General features: G+C 54.6%; 1 protein-coding gene across 1 annotated transcript; it reads left to right on the forward strand.

The window, feature by feature from the left end:
- The first annotated feature begins 103 nt into the window (after window positions 1–103).
- On the forward strand, window positions 104–22,993 carry TGM1 (transglutaminase 1). Its single transcript, XM_034072512.1, has 17 exons — window positions 104–413; window positions 1,311–1,443; window positions 2,664–2,883; window positions 5,637–5,816; window positions 6,608–6,886; window positions 8,052–8,170; window positions 9,296–9,403; window positions 11,069–11,243; window positions 12,877–13,015; window positions 13,632–13,735; window positions 13,949–14,037; window positions 14,525–14,678; window positions 15,703–15,981; window positions 17,430–17,590; window positions 19,911–20,047; window positions 21,473–21,627; window positions 22,950–22,993. The coding sequence occupies exons 3-17, from the start codon at window positions 2,667–2,669 to the stop codon at window positions 22,991–22,993; spliced, it is 2,340 nt and encodes a 779-aa protein (XP_033928403.1). The 5' UTR covers window positions 104–413; window positions 1,311–1,443; window positions 2,664–2,666.
- Window positions 22,994–23,037: the final 44 nt, after the last annotated feature.

Raw genomic sequence — 23,037 nt, forward strand, 5'->3', positions numbered from 1 at the left:
CCCATCCCCATCCCATTCCCATCCCATTCCCATCCCATTCCCATCCCCATCCCATCCCATTCCCATCCCCATCCCATCCCCATCCCATTCCCATCCCATTCCCATCCCATTCCCATCCCATTCCCTCCCATTGCATCATCCGGATGCATCCATTTCGCCACCTCCGGGCGGGGCCCATGGGGGGGGGAAGGGGGGGTTGGATTGCGCCACTGCCAAATAGTGATCCACAGCCCTTAATGGGCTTGCCCTGCCGTGCCCTCTCTTGCCAAATAGGGAGCAATGGACCGCAACGGGCTTGCCCTGCCCTGCCCTCTCTTGCCAAATAGGGAGCCATAGACCGCAACAGGCTTGCCCGGCCCTGCCCTCTCTTGCCAAATAGGGAGCCGCCCTGGGAGCGCCGCCGCTGCTAAATAGTGAGCCATGAGCAAGCCCCATCCTTGGCCCCCTTGCTAAATAGTGAGCCACCCTTGAGCCTGGGGGGGGGGGGGGGGATTGCCACATAGTGAGCCATAGGGCTCTACATTAGAACCCCCTGCCACATAGTGAGCCTTAGGGCTCTACATTAGAACCCCCCTGCCACATAGTGAGCCATAGGGCTCTACATTAGAACCCCGCTGCCACATAGTGAGCCATAGGGCTCTACGTCATAATCCCCCTGCCACATAGTGAGCCATGGGGCTCTACATTAGAACCCCCCTGCCACATAGTGAGCCATAGGGCTCTACATTAGAACCCCCCTGCCACATAGTGAGCCATAGGGCTCTACATTAGAACCCCCCTGCCACATAGTGAGCCATAGGGGTCTACATTAGAACCCCCCTGCCACATAGTGAGCCATAGGGCTCTACATTAGAACGCCCCTGCCAGATAGTGAGTCATGGGCCTCTACATTAGAACCCCCCTGCCACATAGTGAGCCATTACCACAACCCATAGGCTCCCCCTGCCACATAGTGAGCTATGGGGCTCTACATTAGAACCCCCCTGCCACATAGTGAGCCACTGCCCCCCTGCCACATAGTGAGCCATTACCACACCCCATAGGCTCCCCCTGCCACATAGTGAGCTGCTGCACCCTCTGACACATAGTGAGCCATTGCGCCATCCCATAACCCCTGTTGCCACATAGTGACCCATTGCCTCACCCCTTAGGCCTCCCCTGCCACATAGTGATCCATCGCCCATTCATTCCCCCCGCTGCCACATAGTGACCTATAGCCCACCCATTACCCCCCCTTGCCACATAGTGATCCATTCCCCACCCTACCCCCCCCCCCGTTGCCACATAGTGATCCAGGGTGGGGCCCGCAGGTGTGGAGCAACGAAGGGGGCGTGGCCTCAAAGAGGGGGCGTGGCCAGCGCTGGCCCCGCCCCCTCCCTCCCCTTCCCCCCGTGCCCTGCTTGGGACCCGCGGCTACTGGGAGCTACTGGGAGGCACTGGGAGGTACTGGGAGCAATGGGGCTCAATGGGAGGGGGGGGCTATGGGGCTCTATGGGGCTTTATGGGGCTCTATGGGGTCTCTATGGGGCTCTATGGGGCTCTATGGGGCTGGGCGGACTGGGGGAACTGGTTGTACTGGGAGCGGCGGCGCCGGCCGGGCGGGTACTGGGAGGCAATGGGGGGGTAATGGGCTCCATACTGGTCCATACTGGGCTCTATGGGGCCAGACTGGTGGGACTGGGAACGGGGGGGAGGCTTTAATGGGGGGTTATGCAGGGGGTTCATGGGTTATACTGGTGCATACTGGTCCAGGTGGGTCCAGACTGGTCTCTGATTGGTGCTTATGGGGTCAGACTGGTCTCTTATTGGTCCATACTGGTCTCTTATGGGTCCATACAGGTCTCCTATAGGTCCATACAGGGCTTTATGACCCCATAGAGCCAGCATAGATCCCCATAGATCCCCACAGAGCCCCATAGAAACCCCATAGAGACCCATAGAGACACATAGAGACCCCATAGGGACCCATAGATCCTTTTAGATCCCCACAGATCCCCACATAACCCCATAGAAACCCCATAGGGACCCATAGAGACCCCACAGATCCCCATAGATCCCTATAGATCCCCACAGAAACCTCATAGAGACCCCATTGAGCCCCATAGATGCCCATAGAAACCCCATAGATCCCCATAGAGACTCCATAGACACACATAGAAGCCCCATAGCCCCTCATAGATCCCCATAGAGACCCATAGGGACCCCATAGGGACACATAGATACCCATAGAGCCCCATAGCCCCCCATATATCCTCATAGATCCCCATAGAGACCTATAGTTCCCCCTTTACCCCCATAGCCCATAGGCAGGGGGCGTGTCCTCCGCTGGCCCCGCCCCCTCGCAGCACTATACCGCCCCCTGGAGGCCGCGCCGCAGCGCTGCCTGCACCCCCCATAGCCCTCCATAGGCACCCTATAGACCCACATAGACACCCATATACACCCTATAGACCCACATAGACACCCATAGGCACCCTATAGACCCCCATAGACACCCATAGAGACCCCATATACACCCATAGAACCCCCATAGACCCCCATAGACACCCCATAGACCCCTATAGAGACCCATAGAAACCCCATAGAGCCCCATAGACACCCATAGACCCCCATAGACCCCTATAGACACCCATAGACCCCATGCTGACCGCTCCCCATTGCAGGCAATGGCGGCCGCAGACCCGCGGTGGGACCCGGGCCGCTGGGCCGCCGCCTCCCTCCGTGCCCGGGGGGCTCCGGAGCCGCGACCTGGCCCCCGCCGGGGCCTGTGGCGCCGCCTGTGCCGCTGCTGCGGGCACTGCTGCGGCCGCACCGCCGAGCGCCGCTGGGAGCCCGACTCACGCGAGGCCCCGGCGCGGCGCGGCCTGCAGGCCGCGAGGCCTGGTCAGTGTGCATAGGGATGCGTTGGGAGTAGGGAAGCCTGAGGGGCATTGGGGGATAATGGGGCCTAGGCGGGGGGTGTTGGGAGTAGTGAAGCCTGCGGGGCGGAAGGGGACGGAGGGGTCCCATAGGGGTAAGGTAACCCAAAATCCACCTTTTTAGACCCAAATTCCTTCTTTTTGGACCCAAAATCCCCTTTTTTGGGCACAAATTTCCCCTTCTTGAACCCAAATTCACATTTTTGGGTGCAAATTCCCACTTTTTGCCTGAAATTCCCTCTTTTGGTCCCAAATTCCCCCGTTTTACCACAAATTCCCCTTTTCTGGACCCAAAAATCCCACTTTTTGCCCCAAATTCCCACTTTTTGGGCCCAAATCCCCTCTTTTTTACCACAAATTCCCACTTTTTACCTCAGATTCCCCCTTTTTGGAACCAAATTCCCTCTTTTGGGCCCAAATTCCCCCCTTTTTTACCACAAATTCCCCTTTTCTGGACCCAAATTCACATTTTTGGGCCCAAATTCCCACTTTTTGCCCCAAATTCCCACTTTTTGGACCCAAATCCCTTCTATTTTACCACAGATTCCCACTTTTTACCTCAGATTCCCCCTTTTTGAACCCAAATTCCCTCTTTTTTACACCAAATTCCCCCTTTTTGGACCCAAATTCCCTCTTTTTTACCACAAATTCACACTGTTTGGGCCCAAATTCCCACTTTTTGACCCAAATTCCCACTCCCACCAGGCCCCGGCGCGGCGCGGCCTGCAGGCCGCGAGGCCTGGTCAGTGTGCATAGGGATGCGTTGGGAGTAGGGAAGCCTGAGGGGCATTGGGGGATAATGGGGCCTAGGTGGGGGGTGTTGGGAGTAGTGAAGCCTGCGGGAGGGAACAGGAGGGACCCCATAGGGGGTAAGGTAACCCAAAATCCCACTTTTTGGGCCCAAATACCTTCTATTTTACCCCAAATTCCCACTTTTGAACCCAAATTCCCTCTTTTGGGCCCAAATTCCCCACTTTTTTACCACAAATTCCCCATTTCTGGACCCAAATTAACATTTTTGGGCCCAAATTCCCACTTTTAGGACCCAAATCCCCTCTTTTTACCACAACTCCCCACTTTTTACCTCAGATTCCCCCTTTTTGGACCCAAATTCCCTCTTTTTTACCCCAAATTAACACATTTGAATGCAAATTCCCCCTTTTTGGACCAAAACTCTCTCTTTTTTACCACAAATTCCCACTTTTTATCTCAGATTCCCCCTTTTTGGACCCAAATTCCCTCTTTTTTACCACAAATTCCCAACTTTTGGGCCCAAATTCCCCCTTTTTGTCCCAAAAACTGACTTCTTGGCCCCAAATTCACACTATTTGGGCCCAAATTCCCTGTTTTTTACACCAAATTCCCACTTTTGGAACCCAAATTCCCCCTTTTTGCCCCAAATTCCCACTTTTGGACCCAAACTCCCACTCCCACCAGGACGCGGCGCGGCCTGGTCAGTGCCCATAGGGACGCATTGGGAGTAGGGAAGCCTGAGGGCCATTGGGGGACAATGAGGCCTAGGCGGGGGGTGTTGGGAGTAGTGAAGCCTGCGGGAGGGAAGGGGATGGGGAGTCCCATAGGGGGTAATGGGGGGGTTTGAGGGGTTCTCCATCCCATAATAGCCCCAAATTCCCCCTTTTTGACCCCAAATTCCAACTTTTGGAACCCAAATTCCCACTTTTTGGGCCCAATTTCCCACTTTTTGGACCAAAATTCCCTGTTTTTTACACCAATTTCCCCCCCATTCATTCCCTCCCATTCACCCCCATTCCCTCCCATTCACCCCCATTCATTCTCTCCCATTCCCTCCCATTCCCCCCCATTAATTCCCCCCATTCACCCCCATTCATTCCCCCCATTCTCCCCCATTCATTCCCATTCATCCCTCCCATTCACCCCCATTCATTCCCCCCCATTCCCCCCATTCACCCCCATTCATTGCCCCCATTCCCTCCCATTCACCCCCATTCATTCCCCCCCATTCTTCCCCATTCACCCCCATTCATTCCCTCCCATTCACCCCCATTCATTCCCCCCCATTCCCTCCCATTCACCCCCATTCATTCCCCCCCATTCCCTCCCATTCACCCCCATTCATTCCCCCCCATTCTTCCCCATTCACCCCCATTCATTCCCTCCCATTCACCCCCATTCATTCCCATTCACCCCCATTCATTCCCCCCCATTCCCTCCCATTCCCCCCATTTCCTCCCATTCATTCCCCCCCATTCACCCCCATTCATTCCCCCCATTCCCCCCATGACCCCCCCATTCATTCCCCCCCATTGCCCCCATTCACTCCCATTCATTCCCCCCCATTCCCTCCCATTCACCCCCATTCATTCCCCCCATTCCCTCCCATTCATTCCCCCCCATTCTCCCCTATTCCCCCATTCATTCCCATTCATTCCTCCCCATTCATTTCCCCCCATTCCCCCCATTCCCTCCCATTCATTCTCCCCCATTCATTCCCCCCATTTCCCCCCATTCATTCCCATTCATTCCCCCCATTCACCCCCATTCATTCACCCCCATTCTTCCCCATTCCCTCCCATTCACCCCCATTTATGCCCCCCATTCTCCCCATTCATTCCCATTTGTTCACCCCCTATTCATTCATTCCCATTCACCCCCATTCATTCCCATTCATTCCCCCCCATTCATTCCCCCCCACCCCATTAACTCCATGACCCCTGACCCCTTATCCCCGCCCCACAGGTCAGCTGATCCCACTCTCGCTCTCCATTGGCTGCCCCGAGGACCCCGTGTCCCATCATACAGCTGACTTCCGGTGCCCGGTGCTGGTCGTGCGCCGGGGGCAGCCGTTCTCCCTGTGCCTGCGCCTGCCCAGAGCCCTCAGGCAGCCCCAGGACGACCTCTGCGTGGAGCTCACCCTGGGTGAGGACCCCGACACCCCATCCCCTCCCCCCATCCCCATCCCCCACCCAATGGGAGCCGTTCCCAGACCTTTTCCCATCATTTTCCTGCCTTTTTTTGACGTTTTCCTGCTTTTTTCCCATAATTTTCCCACTTTTTTTGACATTTTCCCACTTTTTTTACATTTTCTCACCTTTTTTGATGTTTTCCCTCCTTTTCTGAATCGTTTTCCCGCCTTTTTTACCGTTTTCCCGCCTTTTCCCATCATTTTCCCACCTTTTCCTATCATTTTTGACGTTTTCCCGCCTTTTCTCAATGATATTCCCGCCTTTTTCAATGTTTTCCCGCCTTTTCCTATCATTTTCCCGCCTTTCTTGACGTTTTCCCGCCTTTTCTGCATCACTTTCCCACCTTTTTTTCTTTTCCCACCTTTTTTGACACTTTCCCGCCTTTTTCCCGTCGTTTTCCCGCCCTTTCAATGTTTCCCCGCCCCTTTGACGCCATTTTCCCGCCCTTTAAACGTCATTTCCCCGCCCTTATGACGTCATTTCACCCGCCCTTATGATGTCATATCCCCGCCCCTTTGACGTCATTTCCCCCACCCTTTGACGTCATTTTCCCGCCCTTTTCCCATCGTTTTCCCACCCTTTCAATGTTTCCCCGCCCCTTTGACGTCATTTCCCCGCCCTTTCCGTCTATTTCCCGCCCTTATGACGTCACCCCCCGCCCTTTTGACGTCATTCCCTCTCCCTTTCCCCCTCCCCCGCGTCCCCGCCCCCTCCCCCCGCTGACGCCGTGACGTCACCGCGCAGGCCCCGCCCCCCAGGTGGCCAAGGGCACGCACGTCCTCATCCCATTGGGCGAGAGCTCGGCCACGGGTTGGACGGCGGAGGAGGAAGGGGGCGGGGCCGAGGAGGGGGCGGGGCCAGGCGCTGGCCACGCCCTCCGGCTGCGCGTCACGGCCCCGCCCCACGCTCCCATTGGCCGCTACCGGCTGAGCGTGCGCACGCGCACCGAGGAGGGGGGGGAGTACGCGGCGCCGTTCCAGGAGCGTCATGACGTCATCGTGCTCTTTAACCCCTGGTGCCCCGGTGAGTTTTGGGGTCAGAAACGGGGGTTTTGGGGCAAATAGGGGGTGAAAATGGGGATTTTTGAGGTAAAATAGGGGCATTTTGGGGTGAAAATGGGGTTTTTGGGGTGGGAAATGGTGGTTTTGGGGTGAAAAAGGGCATTTTTGGGGTAAAAGAGGGGAATTTTGGGGGTGAAATATGGGGGTTTTGGGGTGGAAAATGGTGATTTTAGGGGTTAAAAAGGGTGATTTTTGGGGGAAAAAGGCCATTTCTGAGGTAAAAAGGTCATTTTGGAGAAAAAACCGGCATTTTTGGGGTAAAAAAGGTCATTTTTGGGTGAAAAAAGTTGTCTTTTGGGTGAAAAAAGTCATTTTTTGGGTGAAGAAAGTAATTTTTGGGGTTAAAAAGGTTATTTTGGGGTGAAAAAGGTAATTTTTTTGGTGAAAAAGGTAATTTTGGGGTGAAAAAAGGTCATTTTTGGGTGAAAAAGGTCATTTTTTGGGTGACAAAAGTCATTTTTTGAGTAAAAAATGTCATTTTTGGGTGAAAAATGTCATTTTTGGGGTTAAAAAGGTCATTTTGGGGTGAAAAAAGTCATTTTTTGGATGAAGAAAGTCATTTTTGGGCTTAAAAAGGTCATTTTTGGGGTGAAAAAAGTAATTTTTGGGGTTAAAAATGTAATTTTGGGGTGAAAAATGTCATTTTTAGGTTAAAAAGGTCATTTTTGGGTGAAAAAAGTCATTTTTTGGGTGAAAAATGTCATTTTTGGGGTTAAAAAGGTCATTTTTGGGGTGAAAAATGTCATTTTTGGGGTTAAAAAGGTCATTTTTGGGTGAAAAATGTCATTTTGGGGGTGAAAAATGTCATTTTTGGGTGAAAAAAGTCATTTTTTGGGTGAAAAGAGTCATTTTTGGGGTAAAAAAGGTCATTTTTTGGGTGACGAAAGTCATTTTTGGGGTGAAAAAAGTAATTTTTGTGGTGAAAAATGTCATTTTTGTGTGAAAAATGTCATTTCTGGGGTTAAAAAGGTCATTTTTGGCTGAAAAAAGGTCATTTTTTGGGTGAAAAACCTCATTTTTGGGGCAAAAAAGCCCGTTTTTGGGCCCACCCCCATAGGGCAGCATCACCCATAGGTGCCTATGGGTCTATGGTGCTCATTGGTGCCTATGGGTCCTGTGCCCCATAGAGGACTCTGTGTACATGGAGCCGACCTCAGACCTCAATGAGTATGTGCTCAATGAGACCGGACGCATCTTCTATGGCACCGAGGAGCAGATCGTGGAGCGCTCCTGGAACTATGGGCAGGTAACCCCAAACCCGCTCTTTTTGACCCAAAATCCTCCTTTCTGAGCCCAAAACGGGGTGGGAAAGGTCACGATGGGGTCGGGGAGATCGAGAGGAGTCAAACGAGCCCAAATTCGAGGGGTTTTGACCCAAAATTGAGGTGGAAATGGGGTTGGAATGAGGTGTTCCCATTGGTGGCTTATGGGGTCTATGGGTGATGGGGACCCCATTGATGTGGGTCCAGCCCCATTGATGTGGGTCTCACCCCATTGATGTGGGTCTCACCCCATTGCTGTGGGTCTGCCCCATTGATGTGGGTCTGACCCCATTGATGTGGGTCTGGCCCCATTGCTGTGGGTCTCACCCCATTGATGTGGGTCTGACCCCATTGATGTGGGTCTCACCCCATTGATGTGGGTCTGCCCCATTGATGTGGGTCTGACCCCATTGCTGTGGGTCTCACCCCATTGCTGTGGGTCTGACCCCATTGCTGTGGGTCTCACCCCATTGCTGTGGGTCTCACCCCATTGCTGTGGGTCTGACCCCATTGATGTGGGTCTCACCCCATTGCTGTGGGTCTCACCCCACTGATGTGGGTCTCACCCCATTGATGTGGGTCTGACCCCATTGATGTGGGTCTGACCCCATTGCTGTGGGTCTCACCCCATTGCTATGGGTCTCACCCCATTGCTGTGGGTTTGACCCCATTGATGTGGGTCTGACCCCATTGCTATGGGTCTCACCCCATTGCTATGGGTCTCACCCCATTGCTGTGGGTCTGACCCCATTGATGTGGGTCTGACCCCATTGCTATGGGTCTCACCCCATTGCTATGGGTCTCACCCCATTGCTGTGGGTCTGACCCCATTGCTATGGGTCTCACCCCATTGCTATGGGTCTCACCCCATTGCTGTGGGTCTCACCCCATTGCTGTGGGTCTGCCCCATTGATGTGGGTCTGACCCCATTGATGTGGGTCTCACCCCATTGCTGTGGGTCTCACCCCATTGATGTGGGTCTCACCCCATTGCTGTGGGTCTGACCCCATTGATGTGGGTCTCACCCCATTGATGTGGGTCTGACCCCATTGATGTGGGTCTCACCCCATTGATGTGGGTCTGACCCCATTGATGTGGGTCTGCCCCAGTTCGACCAGGGGGTGCTGGACGCCTGCCTCTACATCCTGGACCGCAGGGGGATGCCCCATAGCGCCCGGGGGGACCCAGTGATGGTGTCCAGGGTGGTGTCGGCCATGGTGAGTCCCTATGGGGCTGGAGGGCAACCTATAGCACCCTATAGATTGCTATAGCATCCTATGGCACCTTATAGCACCCTATAGCACCCATTGATCCCATTGATCCCCATTGATCCCATTGACCCCATTGATCCCATTGCCCCATAGACCCCATTGCCCCATAGACCCCATAGACCCCATTGCCCCACATCACCCCATAGACCCCATTGCCCCACATCACCCCATAGACCCCATTGCCCCATAGACCCCATAGATCCCATTGCCCCATAGGTGAACTCCCTAGACGACAATGGGGTGCTGGTCGGGAACTGGATCGGCCGCTATGAGGCCGGCACCCATTGACTCCCATTGATCCCATTGCCCCATAGACCCCATAGATCCCCCTGCCCCATAGACCCCATAGACCCCATTGCCCCATAGATCCCATTGCCCCATAGACCCCATAGACCCCATTGCCCCATAGGTGAACTCCCTAGACGACAATGGGGTGCTGGTTGGGAACTGGACCGGCCGCTATGAGGCCGGCACCCATTGACTCCCATTGATCCCATTGCCCCATAGACCCCATTGCCCCACATCACCCCATAGACCCCATTGCCCCACATCACCCCATAGATCCCATTGCCCCATAGACCCCACTGCCCCACATCACCCCATAGACCCCATTGCCCCACATCACCCCATAGATCCCACTGCCCCATAGACCCCATAGATCCCATTGCCCCATAGACCCCATTGCCCCACATCACCCCATAGATCCCACTGCCCCATAGACCCCATAGATCCCACTGCCCCATAGACCCCATAGACCCCATTGCCCCATAGATCCCATTGCCCCATAGATCCCATTGCCCCATAGACCCCATTGCCCCATAGGTGAACTCCCTTGACGACAATGGGGTGCTGGTCGGGAACTGGACCGGCCGCTATGAGGCCGGCACCCATTGACTCCCATTGATCCCATTGCCCCACATCACCCCATAGATTCCATCGCCCCATAGACCCCACTGCCCCACATCGCCCCATAGACCCCATTGCCCCACATCACCCCATAGACCCCATTGCCCCATAGACCCCATTGCCCCACATCACCCCATAGACCCCATTGCCCCACATCACCCCATAGACCCCATTGCCCCATAGACCCCATAGATCCCATTGCCCCATAGACCCCACTGCCCCACATCACCCCATAGATCCCATTACCCCATAGACCCCATTGCCCCACATCACCCCATAGATCCCATTACCCCATAGACCCCATTGCCCCACATCACCCCATAGACCCCACTGCCCCATAGACCCCATAGACCCCACTGCCCCACATCACCCCATAGACCCCATTGCCCCACATCACCCCATAGATCCCATTGCCCCACATCACCCCATAGACCCCATTGCCCCACATCACCCCATAGACCCCATTGCCCCATAGACCCCATAGACCCCATTGCCCCATAGGTGAACTCCCTAGACGACAATGGGGTGCTGGTTGGGAACTGGACCGGCCGCTATGAGGCCGGCACCCATTGACTCCCATTGATCCCATTGCCCCATAGACCCCATTGCCCCATAGACCCCATTGCCCCACATCACCCCATAGACCCCATTGCCCCACATCACCCCATAGACCCCATAGACCCCATAGACCCCATTGCCCCACAGGTGAACTCCCTAGACGACAATGGGGTGCTGGTCGGGAACTGGACCGGCCGCTATGAGGCCGGCACCAACCCCTCGGCCTGGGCTGGCTCCGTTGAGATCCTGCTTGGCTTCCACCGCACGGGGGCGCCCGTGCGCTATGGACAGTGCTGGGTGTTCGCTGGAGTCATGACCACTGGTATACTGGTTTATACTGGTTTATACTGGGTTATACTGGTTTATACTGGGTTATACTGGGATATACTGGGTTATACTGGGTTATACTGGGTTATACTGGGTTATACTGGGGGATACTGGGGTATACTGGGGTATACTGGGATATACTGGTTTATACTGGCTTCCACCGCACGGGGGCGCCCGTGCGCTACGGGCAGTGCTGGGTGTTCGCTGGCGTCATGACCACTGGTATACTGGTTTATACTGGTTTATACTGGGGTATACTGGGGGATACTGGGATATACTGGTTTATACTGGGATATACTGGGTTATACTGGGGGATACTGGGGGATACTGGGGGATACTGGGTTATACTGGGTTATACTGGGGGATACTGGGGGATACTGGGTTATACTGGGTTATACTGGGGGATACTGGGATATACTGGTTTATACTGGCTTCCACCGCACGGGGGCGCCCGTGCGCTACGGCCAGTGCTGGGTGTTCGCTGGCGTCATGACCACTGGTATACTGGTTTATACTGGTTTATACTGGGTTATACTGGGGTATACTGGGGTATACTGGGGTATACTGGGTTATACTGGGGGATACTGGGTTATACTGGGGGATACTGGGATATACTGGTTTATACTGGCTTCCACCGCACGGGGGCGCCCGTGCGCTACGGCCAGTGCTGGGTGTTCGCTGGCGTCATGACCACTGGTATACTGGTTTATACTGGTTTATACTGGGTTATACTGGGGGATACTGGGAGGGACTGGGAGGGACTGGGGATACTGGCGTGTATTGGGTTATAATGGGTTATAATGGGTTATACTGGGATAGATTGGGAGGGACTGGGATAGACTGGGGGGACTGGGGATACTGGGATAGACTGGGGTAGACTGGGATAGACTGGGTGGACTGGGATAGACTGGATAGACTGGGATAGACTGGGGGGACTGGGGGGACTGGGATAGACTGGGGGGACTGGGATAGACTGGGAGGGACTGGGGATACTGGGGTGTATTGGGTTATAATGGCTTATAATGGGTTATATTGGGGTATACTGGGAGGGACTGGGAGGGACTGGGATAGACTGGGGTATACTGGGTATACTGGGGTGTATTGGGTTATAATGGGTTATACTGCAATGTACTGGGTATACTGGGGTGTATTGGGTTATAATGGGTTATACTGGGGTAGACTGGGGTATATGGGGTTATACTGGGGTGTATTGGGTTATAATGGGTTATACTGGGATAGACTGGGGTATACGGGGTTATACTGGGGTGTACTGGGTTATAATGGGTTATATTGGGATATAGTGCAGCATACTGGGTTATACTGTGTTATAGTGGGTTATATTGGGGTGTATTGGGTTATACTGGGATATACCAGTGCATACTGGGTTATACTGGGTTGAACTGGGTTATACTGGGGTGTACTGTATTGTACTGAGGTATACTGGGGTATACTAGGTTATATTGGGATATACTGGGTTATAATGGGGTATAATGAGTTGTATTGAGCTATATTGGGTTGTAATGTGTTATAATGGGGTTAAATGGGGTTATAATGGGGTATAATGGGTTGCATTGGGTTGTATTGGATTATACTGGTCTATACTGGTCTATACTGGTGTATACTGGCAGTGCTGCGGTGCCTGGGGCTGCCCACCCGCACGGTCACCAACTACAACTCAGCTCATGACACTGACGTCTCCCTCACCACTGACATCTACCTGGACGAGAGCATGAAGCCTATGGAGCGCCTCAACACCGACTCCGTCTGGTACTGGTTTATACTGGTTTATACTGGTTTATACTGGTTTATACTGGTTTGGGTGTTTTGGGGGGGTTTATGGGGGTTTATAGGGGTTTATTTGGGTTTATGGGGGTCAGGAAGCCTCTGGAGCGCCTCAACACCGACTCCGTCTGGTACTGGTTTATACTGGTTTATACTGGTTTATACTGGTTTGGGCGTTTTGGGGGGGTTTATGGGGGTTTATAGGGGTTTATTTGGGTTTATGGGGGTTAGGAAGCCCCTGGAGTGCCTCAACACTGACTTTATGTGGTACTGGTTATACTGGTTTATACTGGTTTATACTGGTTTATACTGGTTTGGGTGTTTTGGGGGGGTTTATGGGGGTTTATGGGAGTTTATTTGGGTTTATGGGGGTTAGGAAGCCTCTGGAGCGCCTCAACACCGACTCCGTCTGGTACTGGTTATACTGGTTTATACTGGTTTATACTGGTTTATACTGGTTTGGGTGTTTGGGGGGGTTTATGGGGGTTTATTTAGGTTTATGGGGGTTAGGAAGCCTCTGGAGCACCCCAACACTGACTCTATGTGGTACTGGGTTATACTGGTTTATACTGGTTTATACTGGTTTATACTGGTCCTACAGGAACTTCCACGTGTGGAACGACTGCTGGATGAAGAGGCCAGACCTGCCTGAGGGCCACGATGGGTGGCAAGTGGTGGATGCCACCCCCCAGGAGACCAGCAGTGGTACAGACTGGGTTATACTGGTTTATACTGGTTGTGATGGGGTATAATGGGTTATAATGGGGTATAATGGGGTTATAGTGGGGTATAATGGGGTATAATGGGGTATAATGGGGTTATAATGGGGTTATAATGGGGTATAATGGGATTGTAATGGGTTACCCTTGTCCATACTGGTCCATACTGGTCCTTACTGGTTTATACTGGTCCCTCCAGGCCTGTTTTGCTGTGGGCCCTGCTCAGTGGAGGCTGTGAAGAATGGGGAGGTTTTCCTCAAGTATGACACTCCCTTTGTGTTCGCAGAGGTAATGTATGCTAATGAGGGGGTAATGTATGCTAATGAGGGGGTAATGGATGCTAATGAGGGTAATGGATGCTAATGAGGGTAATGGATGCTAATGGGGGTAATGGATGCTAATGAGGGGGTAATGGATGCTAATGAGGGGTAATGGATGCTAATGAGGGGCAATGTATGCTAATGAGGGGTAATGGATGCTAATGAGGGGTAATGGATGCTAATGAGGGCAATGGATGCTAATGAGGGGTATTGTATGCTGATGAAGCGTAATGCATGTAACGAAGCACTGCTGTTACCCTCATTAATTATTCATGCCCTCATTAATATTCATGACCCGTTAATGAGCAGGTGAACAGTGACAAGGTGTACTGGCAGCGCCAGCCCAACGGCACCTTCGCTGTGGTGCATGTGGAGGAAGGAGCCATCGGGTTCCTGCTCTCACCCCTCATTAATATTCATACCCTCATTAATATTCATGCCATGCTAATGAGCAGGTGAACAGTGACAAGGTGTACTGGCAGCGCCAGCCCAACGGCACCTTCGCTGTGGTGCATGTGGAGGAAGGAGCCATCGGTCGCCGCATCAGCACCATGGGGCCTGGCTCCGGCGCCCGCCTGGACATCACTCACCTCTATAAGCATCCTGAGGGTAGCCAATGGGAGAGCGGCATTGGGGGGGGTGGCCAATGGGAGCAGGGCAGGGGGGGAGGCAGCCAATGGGAGCAGGGCACGGGGGGGGCGGCCAATGGGAGCAGGGCAGCGGGGGCAGTGGCCAATGGGAGCAGAGGAACCAGGGGGAGGCGGCCAATGGGGAGAGGGCAATGAGAGCCATTGATCCCCATTGATTCCCATTGAGCCCCATTGATTCCCATTGATCCCCATTGAGCCCCATTGACCTTCATTACCCTATCCACCCCATTGACCCCATTCTCCCCCATTACCCCCTTTAATTCCCATTCCCCCTATTCACCCTCATTGTCTCCCATTGCCCTCATTGATTCCCATTGTCCCCCATTGACTCTATTGATCCCATTGACCTCCATTGATTCCTATTGATCCCATTCTCCCCCTTGCCCCGTTGATCCCATTGACCCCCATTGATTCCTATTGCCCCCCATTTCCCCCATTCCCCTCATTGCCGCATTGATCCCATTGACCCCCATTCATTCCTATTGATCCCATTCCCCCCATTGCCCCATTAATCTTATTGACTCCCATTGATTTGTATTGATCCCATTCCCCCCATGCCCCCATTGACCCCCATTGATTCCTATTGGTCCCATTCCTCCCATTCCCCCCATTGCCCCCATTGACCCCATTGATCCCATTGCCCCCATTCCCCCCATTGCCCCCATTGATCCCTATTGATCCCATTGATTCCCATTGCCCCATTGACCCCATTCCCCCCATTTCCCCCATTGCCCCATTGATCCCATTCCCCCCATTGATTCCTATTGATCCCATTCCCTCCATTACCCCATTGATCCCCATATCCCCCATTGTCCCCATTGATTCCCATTGCCCCCATTCCTCCCATTGCCCCATTGCCCCCATTGCCCCCATTGATCCCTATTGATCCCATTACCCCCATTGCCCCATTGATCCCATTAATCCCATTGCCCCCATTGATCCCCATTGACCCCATTGATCCCACTGACCCCATTCCCCCCCAGGCTCAGCCGAGGAGCGCCAGGCCGTCTCCAAAGCCACCTCCCACGGCTCGCGCCCCCCCCGCGGCCGCGGCTCCGGCTCCGCGCTCACCCTGGCGCTGGCGCTGGCGGGTCCGGCGGTGGCAGGAGCGGCGCTGGAGCTGCGGGTCAGGCTGCGGAACCAGGCTCCGGAGCCGCGGACGCTGCGGCTGCGCCTGGCGCTGGCTGCCGTCAGGTACACGGGGGTGACGGGGCCGGCGTTCAGGCAGGAGGTGCATCGCAGGGAGATAGCGCCTGGACAGGGTAAGGGACATGGGGGGGAATGGGATCAATGGGGATCAATGGGGATCAATGGACTCAATGGGAGTCAATGGGAGTGAATGGGAGTGAATGGGGATCAATGGGAGTGAATGGGAGTGAATGGGAGTGAATGGGACTCAATGGACTCAATGGGAGTGAATGGGACTCAATGGACTCAATGGGAGTGAATGAGAGTCAATGGGGATCAATGGGAGTGAATGGGAGTCAATGGACTCAATGGGAGTGAATGAGAGTCAATGGGGATCAATGGGAGTGAATGGGACTCAATGGACTCAATGGGAGTGAATGGGAGTCAATAGGAGTGAATGGGAGTGAATGGGACTCAATGGGAGTCAATGGGAGTGAATGGAGTGAATGGAGTCAATAGAGTCAATGGAGCCAATGGAGTGAATGGGAGTGAATGGAATGAATGGGAGTCAATGGACTCAATGGGGATCAATGGGAATCAATGTGGATCAATGGGAGTCAATGGGAGTGAATGGGAGTGAATGGGGATCAATGGAGATCAATGGGAGTGAATGGAGTCAATGGGGATCAATGGGTGCAGGAGCAGCATTAGGGAGCCGCGGACGCTGCGGCTGCGCCTGGCGCTGGCTGCGGTCAGGTACACGGGGGTGACGGGGCCGGCGTTCAGGCAGGAGGTGCACCGGAGGGAGATAGCGCCCGGACAGGGTAAGGGGGTGAGGGGATCAATGGGGGTGAATGGGAGTGAATGGGAGTCAATGGGAGTGAATGGGAGTCAATGGGATCAATGGGAGTGAATGGAAGTGAATGAGAGTGAATGGGGATCAATAGGAGTGAATGGAGTCAATGGGAGTGAACGGAGTCAATGGGACTCAATGGGAGTGAATGGGAGTGAATGGGACTCAATGGAAGTGAATGAGAGTCTATGGGGATCAGTGGGAGTCAATGGGATCAATGGGGATCAATGCGGGGCAATGGGAGTGAATGGGAGTGAATGGAGTCAATAGAGTCAATGGAGCCAATGGAGTGAATGGGAGTGAATGGAATGAATGGAGTCAATGGAGTGAATGGGATCAATGGGAGTGAATGGAGTGAATGGGAGGCAATGGGAGACAATGGGGTAATTTGATCCCATATTGCTTCCATATTGATTTCATATTGATCCCATACTGGTCCCATATTAATCCTATATATCAATCCCATATTGCTCCCATACTGATCCCATTACCCCCATCCCGCTCCCATTGCCCCCATCCCGATCCCATTGCCCCCATTGTGACCCCATTACCCCCATTGTGCTCCCATTGCCCCCATTGCTCCCATTGCCCCCATTGTGACCCCATTGCCCCCATTGTGACCCCATTGCCCCCATTGTCCCCATTGTGACCCCATTGTGACCCCATACTGACCCCATTGTGACCCTATTGACCCCATACTGACCCCATCCTGACCCCTTGTGCCCCCAGAGGAGGTGATCCCGCTGTCAGTTCCCTACCGCGAGTACCAGGGTCAGGTTCAGGAGCAGGATGCGCTCAAGGTGACGGCAACGGGAACCGTGGAGGAGAGCGGAGAGGTCCTGGCCAGGGAGCTGAGGGTGCAGCTGCAGCTGCCACAGCTGACGCTCACGGTAACCTATGGATCCTATACATCCCTATGGGAGACACATCCCTATGGGAGACACACACATCCCTATGGGATACACACACTGAGGTCCTGGCCAGGGAGCTGAGGGTGCAGCTGCAGCTGCCACAGCTGGTGCTCACGGTAACCTATAGATCCTATACATCCCATACATCCCTATGGGAGACACACACATCCCTATGGGATACACACACATCCCTATGGGATACACACACTGAGGTCCTGGCCAGGGAGCTGAGGGTGCAGCTGCAGCTGCCACAGCTGACACTGACGGTAACCTATAGATCCTATACATCCCTATGGAGCCCTATAGACCCCTATGGGATACACACACTGAGGTCCTGGCCAGGGAGCTGAGGGTGCAGCTGCAGCTGCCACAGCTCACACTGACGGTAATGTATGGGATACATACATCCCTATGGGAGACACATCCCTATGGGAGACACACACATCCCTATGGGAGACACACACATCCCTATGGGATACACACACTGAGGTCCTGGCCAGGGAGCTGAGGGTGCAGCTGCAGCTGCCACAGCTGGTGCTCACGGTAACCTATGGATCCTATACATCCCATACATCCCTATGGGATACACACACATCCCTATGGGATACACACACTGAGGTCCTGGCCAGGGAGCTGAGGGTGCAGCTGCAGCTGCCACAGCTGGTGCTCACGGTAACCTATAGATCCTATACATCCCTATGGGATACACATCCCTATGGGACACACACACATCCCTATGGGATACACACACATCCCTATGGGATACACACACTGAGGTCCTGGCCAGGGAGCTGAGGGTGCAGCTGCAGCTGCCACAGCTCACACTGACGGTAACCTATAGATCCTATACATCCCTATGGGATACACACACATCCCTATGGGATACACACACATCCCTATGGGATACACACACTGAGGTCCTGGCCAGGGAGCTGAGGGTGCAGCTGCAGCTGCCACAGCTGGTGCTCACGGTAACCTATAGATCCTATACATACCATACATCCCTATGGGAGACACACACATCCCTATGGGATACACACACTGAGGTCCTGGCCAGGGAGCTGAGGGTGCAGCTGCAGCTGCCACAGCTGGTGCTCACGGTAACCTATGGATCCTATACATCCCTATGGGATACACACACATCCCTATGGGATACACACACATCCCTATGGGATACACACACATCCCTATGGGACACACACATCCCTATGGGATACACACACTGAGGTCCTGGCCAGGGAGCTGAGGGTGCAGCTGCAGCTGCCACAGCTGACGCTCACGGTAACCTATAGATCCCTATGGATCCTATACATCCCTATGGGATACACATCCCTATGGAGCCCTATGGGAGACACACACATCCCTATGGGAGACACACACTGAGGTCCTGGCCAGGGAGCTGAGGGTGCAGCTGCAGCTGCCACAGCTCACACTGACGGTAACCTATGGATCCTATACATCCCTATGGGATACACACACATCCCTATGGGATACACACACTGAGGTCCTGGCCAGGGAGCTGCGGGTGCAGCTGCAGCTGCCACAGCTGGTGCTCACGGTAACCTATAGATCCTATACATCCCATACATCCCTATGGGAGACACACACATCCCTATGGGATACACACACTGAGGTCCTGGCCAGGGAGCTGAGGGTGCAGCTGCAGCTGCCACAGCTCACACTGACGGTAATGTATGGGATACATACATCCCTATGGGATACACACACATCCCTATGGGATACACACACATCTCTATGGGATACACACATCCCTATGGGATACACAGACATCCCTATGGGATACACACACATCCCTATGGGAGACACACACATCCCATTCATCCCAATGGGAATACCCATAGATCCCAATGGATCCCATTCATCCCCATGGATCCTGATGGGTCCCATTCATCCCAATGTGACCCCATGTATCCCAATGTGACCCCATTGATCCCAATGTGACCCCATGCCCCCCCAGCTCCTGGCTCCGGCAGCTGTGGGGCAGGAGGCCCCAATCCAGGTCCTGTTCCAGAACCCCCTTCCCATCCACCCCAATGGGAATCCCCATTGATCCCAATGTATCCCCATGTACCCCAATGTGACCCCATTGATCCCAATGGATCCCAATGGATCCCAATGTGACCCCATTGATCCCAATGGACCCCAATGTATCCCCATTGATCCCAATGTGACCCCATTGATCCCAATGTATCCCCATGTATCCCAATGTGACCCCATTGATCCCAATGGACCCCAATGTATCCCCATTGATCCCAATGTGACCCCATTGCCCCCCCAGCTCCTGGCTCCGGCAGTTGTGGGGCAGGAGGCCCCAATCCAGGTCCTGTTCCAGAACCCACTGCCCGAGGCTCTGACCGGAGCCTCCCTGCGCATGGAGGGGGCAGGGCTGGAGTGTCCCAAGCCCCTGGCACTGGGGTGAGTACTGGGAGCACTGGGAGCACTGGGAGTACTGGGAGCACTGGGAGCACTGGGAGTACTGGGAGTACTGGGAGCACTGGGAGCACTGGGAGTACTGGGAGCAATGGGAGCACTGGGAGTACTGGGAGTACTGGGAGCACTGGGAGCACTGGGAGCACTGGGAGTACTGGGAGAACTGGGAGCACTGGGAGTACTGGGAGTACTGGGAGTACTGGGAGTACTGGGAGCACTGGGAGCACTGGGAGCACTGGGAGTACTGGGAGCACTGGGAGTACTGGGAGCACTGGGAGCACTGGGAGTACTAGGAGTACTGGGAGTACTGGGAGCACTGGGAGCACTGGGAGCACTGGGAGTACTGGGAGTACTGGGAGCACTGGGAGTACTGGGAGCACTGGGAGCGCTGGGAGCACTGGGAGTACTGGGAGTACTGGGAGCACTGGGAGCACTGGGAGTACTGGGAGCACTGGGAGTACTGGGAGCACTGGGAGTACTGGGAGTACTGGGAGCACTGGGAGCACTGGGAGCACTGGGAGCACTGGGTTCATACTGGGAGCACTGGGAGTACTGGGAGCACTGGGAGCACTGGGAGTACTGGGAGCACTGGGAGCACTGGGTTCATACTGGGAGCACTGGGAGTACTGGGAGCACTGGGAGCACTGGGAGCACTGGGAGCACTGGGAGCACTGGGAGTACTGGGAGCACTGGGAGTACTGGGAGTACTGGGAGTACTGGGAGCACTGGGAGCACTGGGAGTACTGGGAGCACTGGGAGCACTGGGGTAACTGGGAGTACTGGGAGCACTGGGAGTACTGGGAGCACTGGGAGTACTGGGAGCACTGGGAGCACTGGGAGTACTGGGAGCACTGGGAGCACTGGGAGCACTGGGAGCACTGGGAGTACTGGGAGTACTGGGAGTACTGGGAGTACTGGGAGTACTGGGAGCACTGGGAGCACTGGGAGTACTGGGAGCACTGGGAGCACTGGGAGCACTGGGAGTACTGGGATAATGGGAAAGGGGGGGGGGGTGTTTGGAAGCTGGAAGGGGGTGCTATAGAGACCCCATAGAGACCCATAGAGACCCCATAGAGACCCATAAGGAACCCATAGAGACACATAGAGACCCATAGAGACCCATAGACACACCATAGACACCCATAGAGCCCAATAGCCCAGCGTTAGGGGGCGTGTCCTCCGCTGGCCCCGCCCCCTCGCAGCACTATACCGCCCCCTGGAGGCCGCGCCGCAGCGCTGCCTGCACCCCCCATAGCCCTGCATAGGCACCCTATAGACCCACATAGAGACCCATAGACACCCATAGAGACCCATAGACACCCCATAGACACCCATAGAGACCCCATAGAGACCCATAGACCCCCATAGGACCCCATAGCTGCCCCATAGACCCCCTATGTCTCCCCACAGGTCGGTGGGTGCAGGGCAGACCGTGCGGCTCCGCCAGGCCGTGGTGCCATTGAAGGCCGGACTCAGGCGCTTGGTGGCCACCCTAGAGAGCCCCCAGCTGGGGCCCTTGCATGGGCTGCTCTCATTGGACGTGGCCGAGGGGGCGGGGCCAGGGGGCGGGGCCGAGGAGGGGGGAGGGGGGGGGGAGGAGGAGGAGGAGGAGGAGGAGGGGGGGGGCGGCGGAGGGGAGCACCGGGGGGTGAGGGGTCAATGGGGTCAATGGGGGTCAATGGGGGTCAATGGGGGTCATTGGGGATCAATGGGTTCAGGTATGGGTTACACTGGGATCAATGGGATGGGGTCAGGGCCCCATAAGGATCAATGGGATGGGGTTAGAGCCCCATAGAGATCAATGGGATGGGGTTAAGGCCCCATAGGGATCAATAGGATCGGGATTGGAGCCAATAGGGATCAATGGGATGGGGTTAGGGCCCCATAGGGATCAATGGGATGGGGTTAGAGCCCCATAGGGATCAATGGGATGGGGTTAGGGCCCCATAGGGATCAATGGGATGGGGTTAGGGCCCCATAGGGATCAATGGAATGGAGTTAGGGCCCCATAGGGATCAATGGGATGGGGTTAGAGCCCCATAGAGATCAATGGGGTGGGGATTGGAGCCAACAGGGATCAATGGGATGGGGTCAGGGCCCTATAGGGATCAATGGAATGGAGTTAGAGCCCCATAGGGATCAATGGGATGGGGTTAGGACCTCATAGGGATCAATAGGATCGGGATTGGAGCCAATAGGGATCAATGGGATGGGGTCAGGGCCCCATAGGGATCAATGGGATGGGGTTAGGGCCACATAGGGATCAATGGGATGGAGTTAGAGCCCCATAGGGATCAATGGGATGGAGTTAGAGCCCCATAAGGATCAATGGGATGGGGTTATGGCCCCATAGGGATCAATGGGATGGGGTCAGGGCCACATAGGGATCAATAGGATCGGGATTGGAGCCAATAGGGATCAATGGGATGGGGTTAGAGCCCCATAGAGATCAATGGGATGGGGTTAGGACCCCATAGGGATCAATGGGGTAAGGATTGGAGCCAATAGGGATCAATGGGATGGGGTCAGGTCCACATAGGGATCAATAGGATTGGGATTGGAGCCAATAGGTATGAGTGGGATGGGGTTAGAGCCCCATAAGCATCAATGGGATTGATATTGGAGCCAATAGGGATCAGTGGGATGGGGTTAGAGCCCCATAGGGATCAATAGGATTGGGATTGGAGCCAATAGGGATCAATGGGATGGGGTTAGAGCCCCATAAGGATCAATGGGATTGATATTGGAGCCCATAGGGATCAATGGGCCCCCCCCCCCCCCCGCGGCATTAACCCCGTTCCCCTCCCCCTGTCTTGGTGACGTCATCCATTAAACCTCTGACGAAACGCCCTCTCTGTGACGTCACTCGCGAGCGCGCGTGTGGGAGGGGGGGCGCGGGAAAATGACGTCACTACGGGAGCGCGGAAATAGGGCAGGAAAGACGTTATCCGGAAGGGGCGTGGGGGGTGAAGGGG

Source organism: Melopsittacus undulatus, chromosome 30, assembly GCF_012275295.1.
Source record: "Melopsittacus undulatus isolate bMelUnd1 chromosome 30, bMelUnd1.mat.Z, whole genome shotgun sequence".
NCBI lineage: Eukaryota > Metazoa > Chordata > Aves > Psittaciformes > Psittaculidae > Melopsittacus > Melopsittacus undulatus.

Coding starts and splice junctions, on each gene's coding strand:
- TGM1 (XM_034072512.1), top strand. CDS start 2,667: ATGGCGGCCGCAGACCCGCGGTGGGACCCGGGCCGCTGGGCCGCCGCC. Junction 5,817..6,607: donor CTGCGTGGAGCTCACCCTGG/GTGAGGACCCCG, acceptor GTCACCGCGCAG/GCCCCGCCCCCCAGGTGGCC. Junction 11,244..12,876: donor CGCTGGAGTCATGACCACTG/GTATACTGGTTT, acceptor GTATACTGGCAG/TGCTGCGGTGCCTGGGGCTG.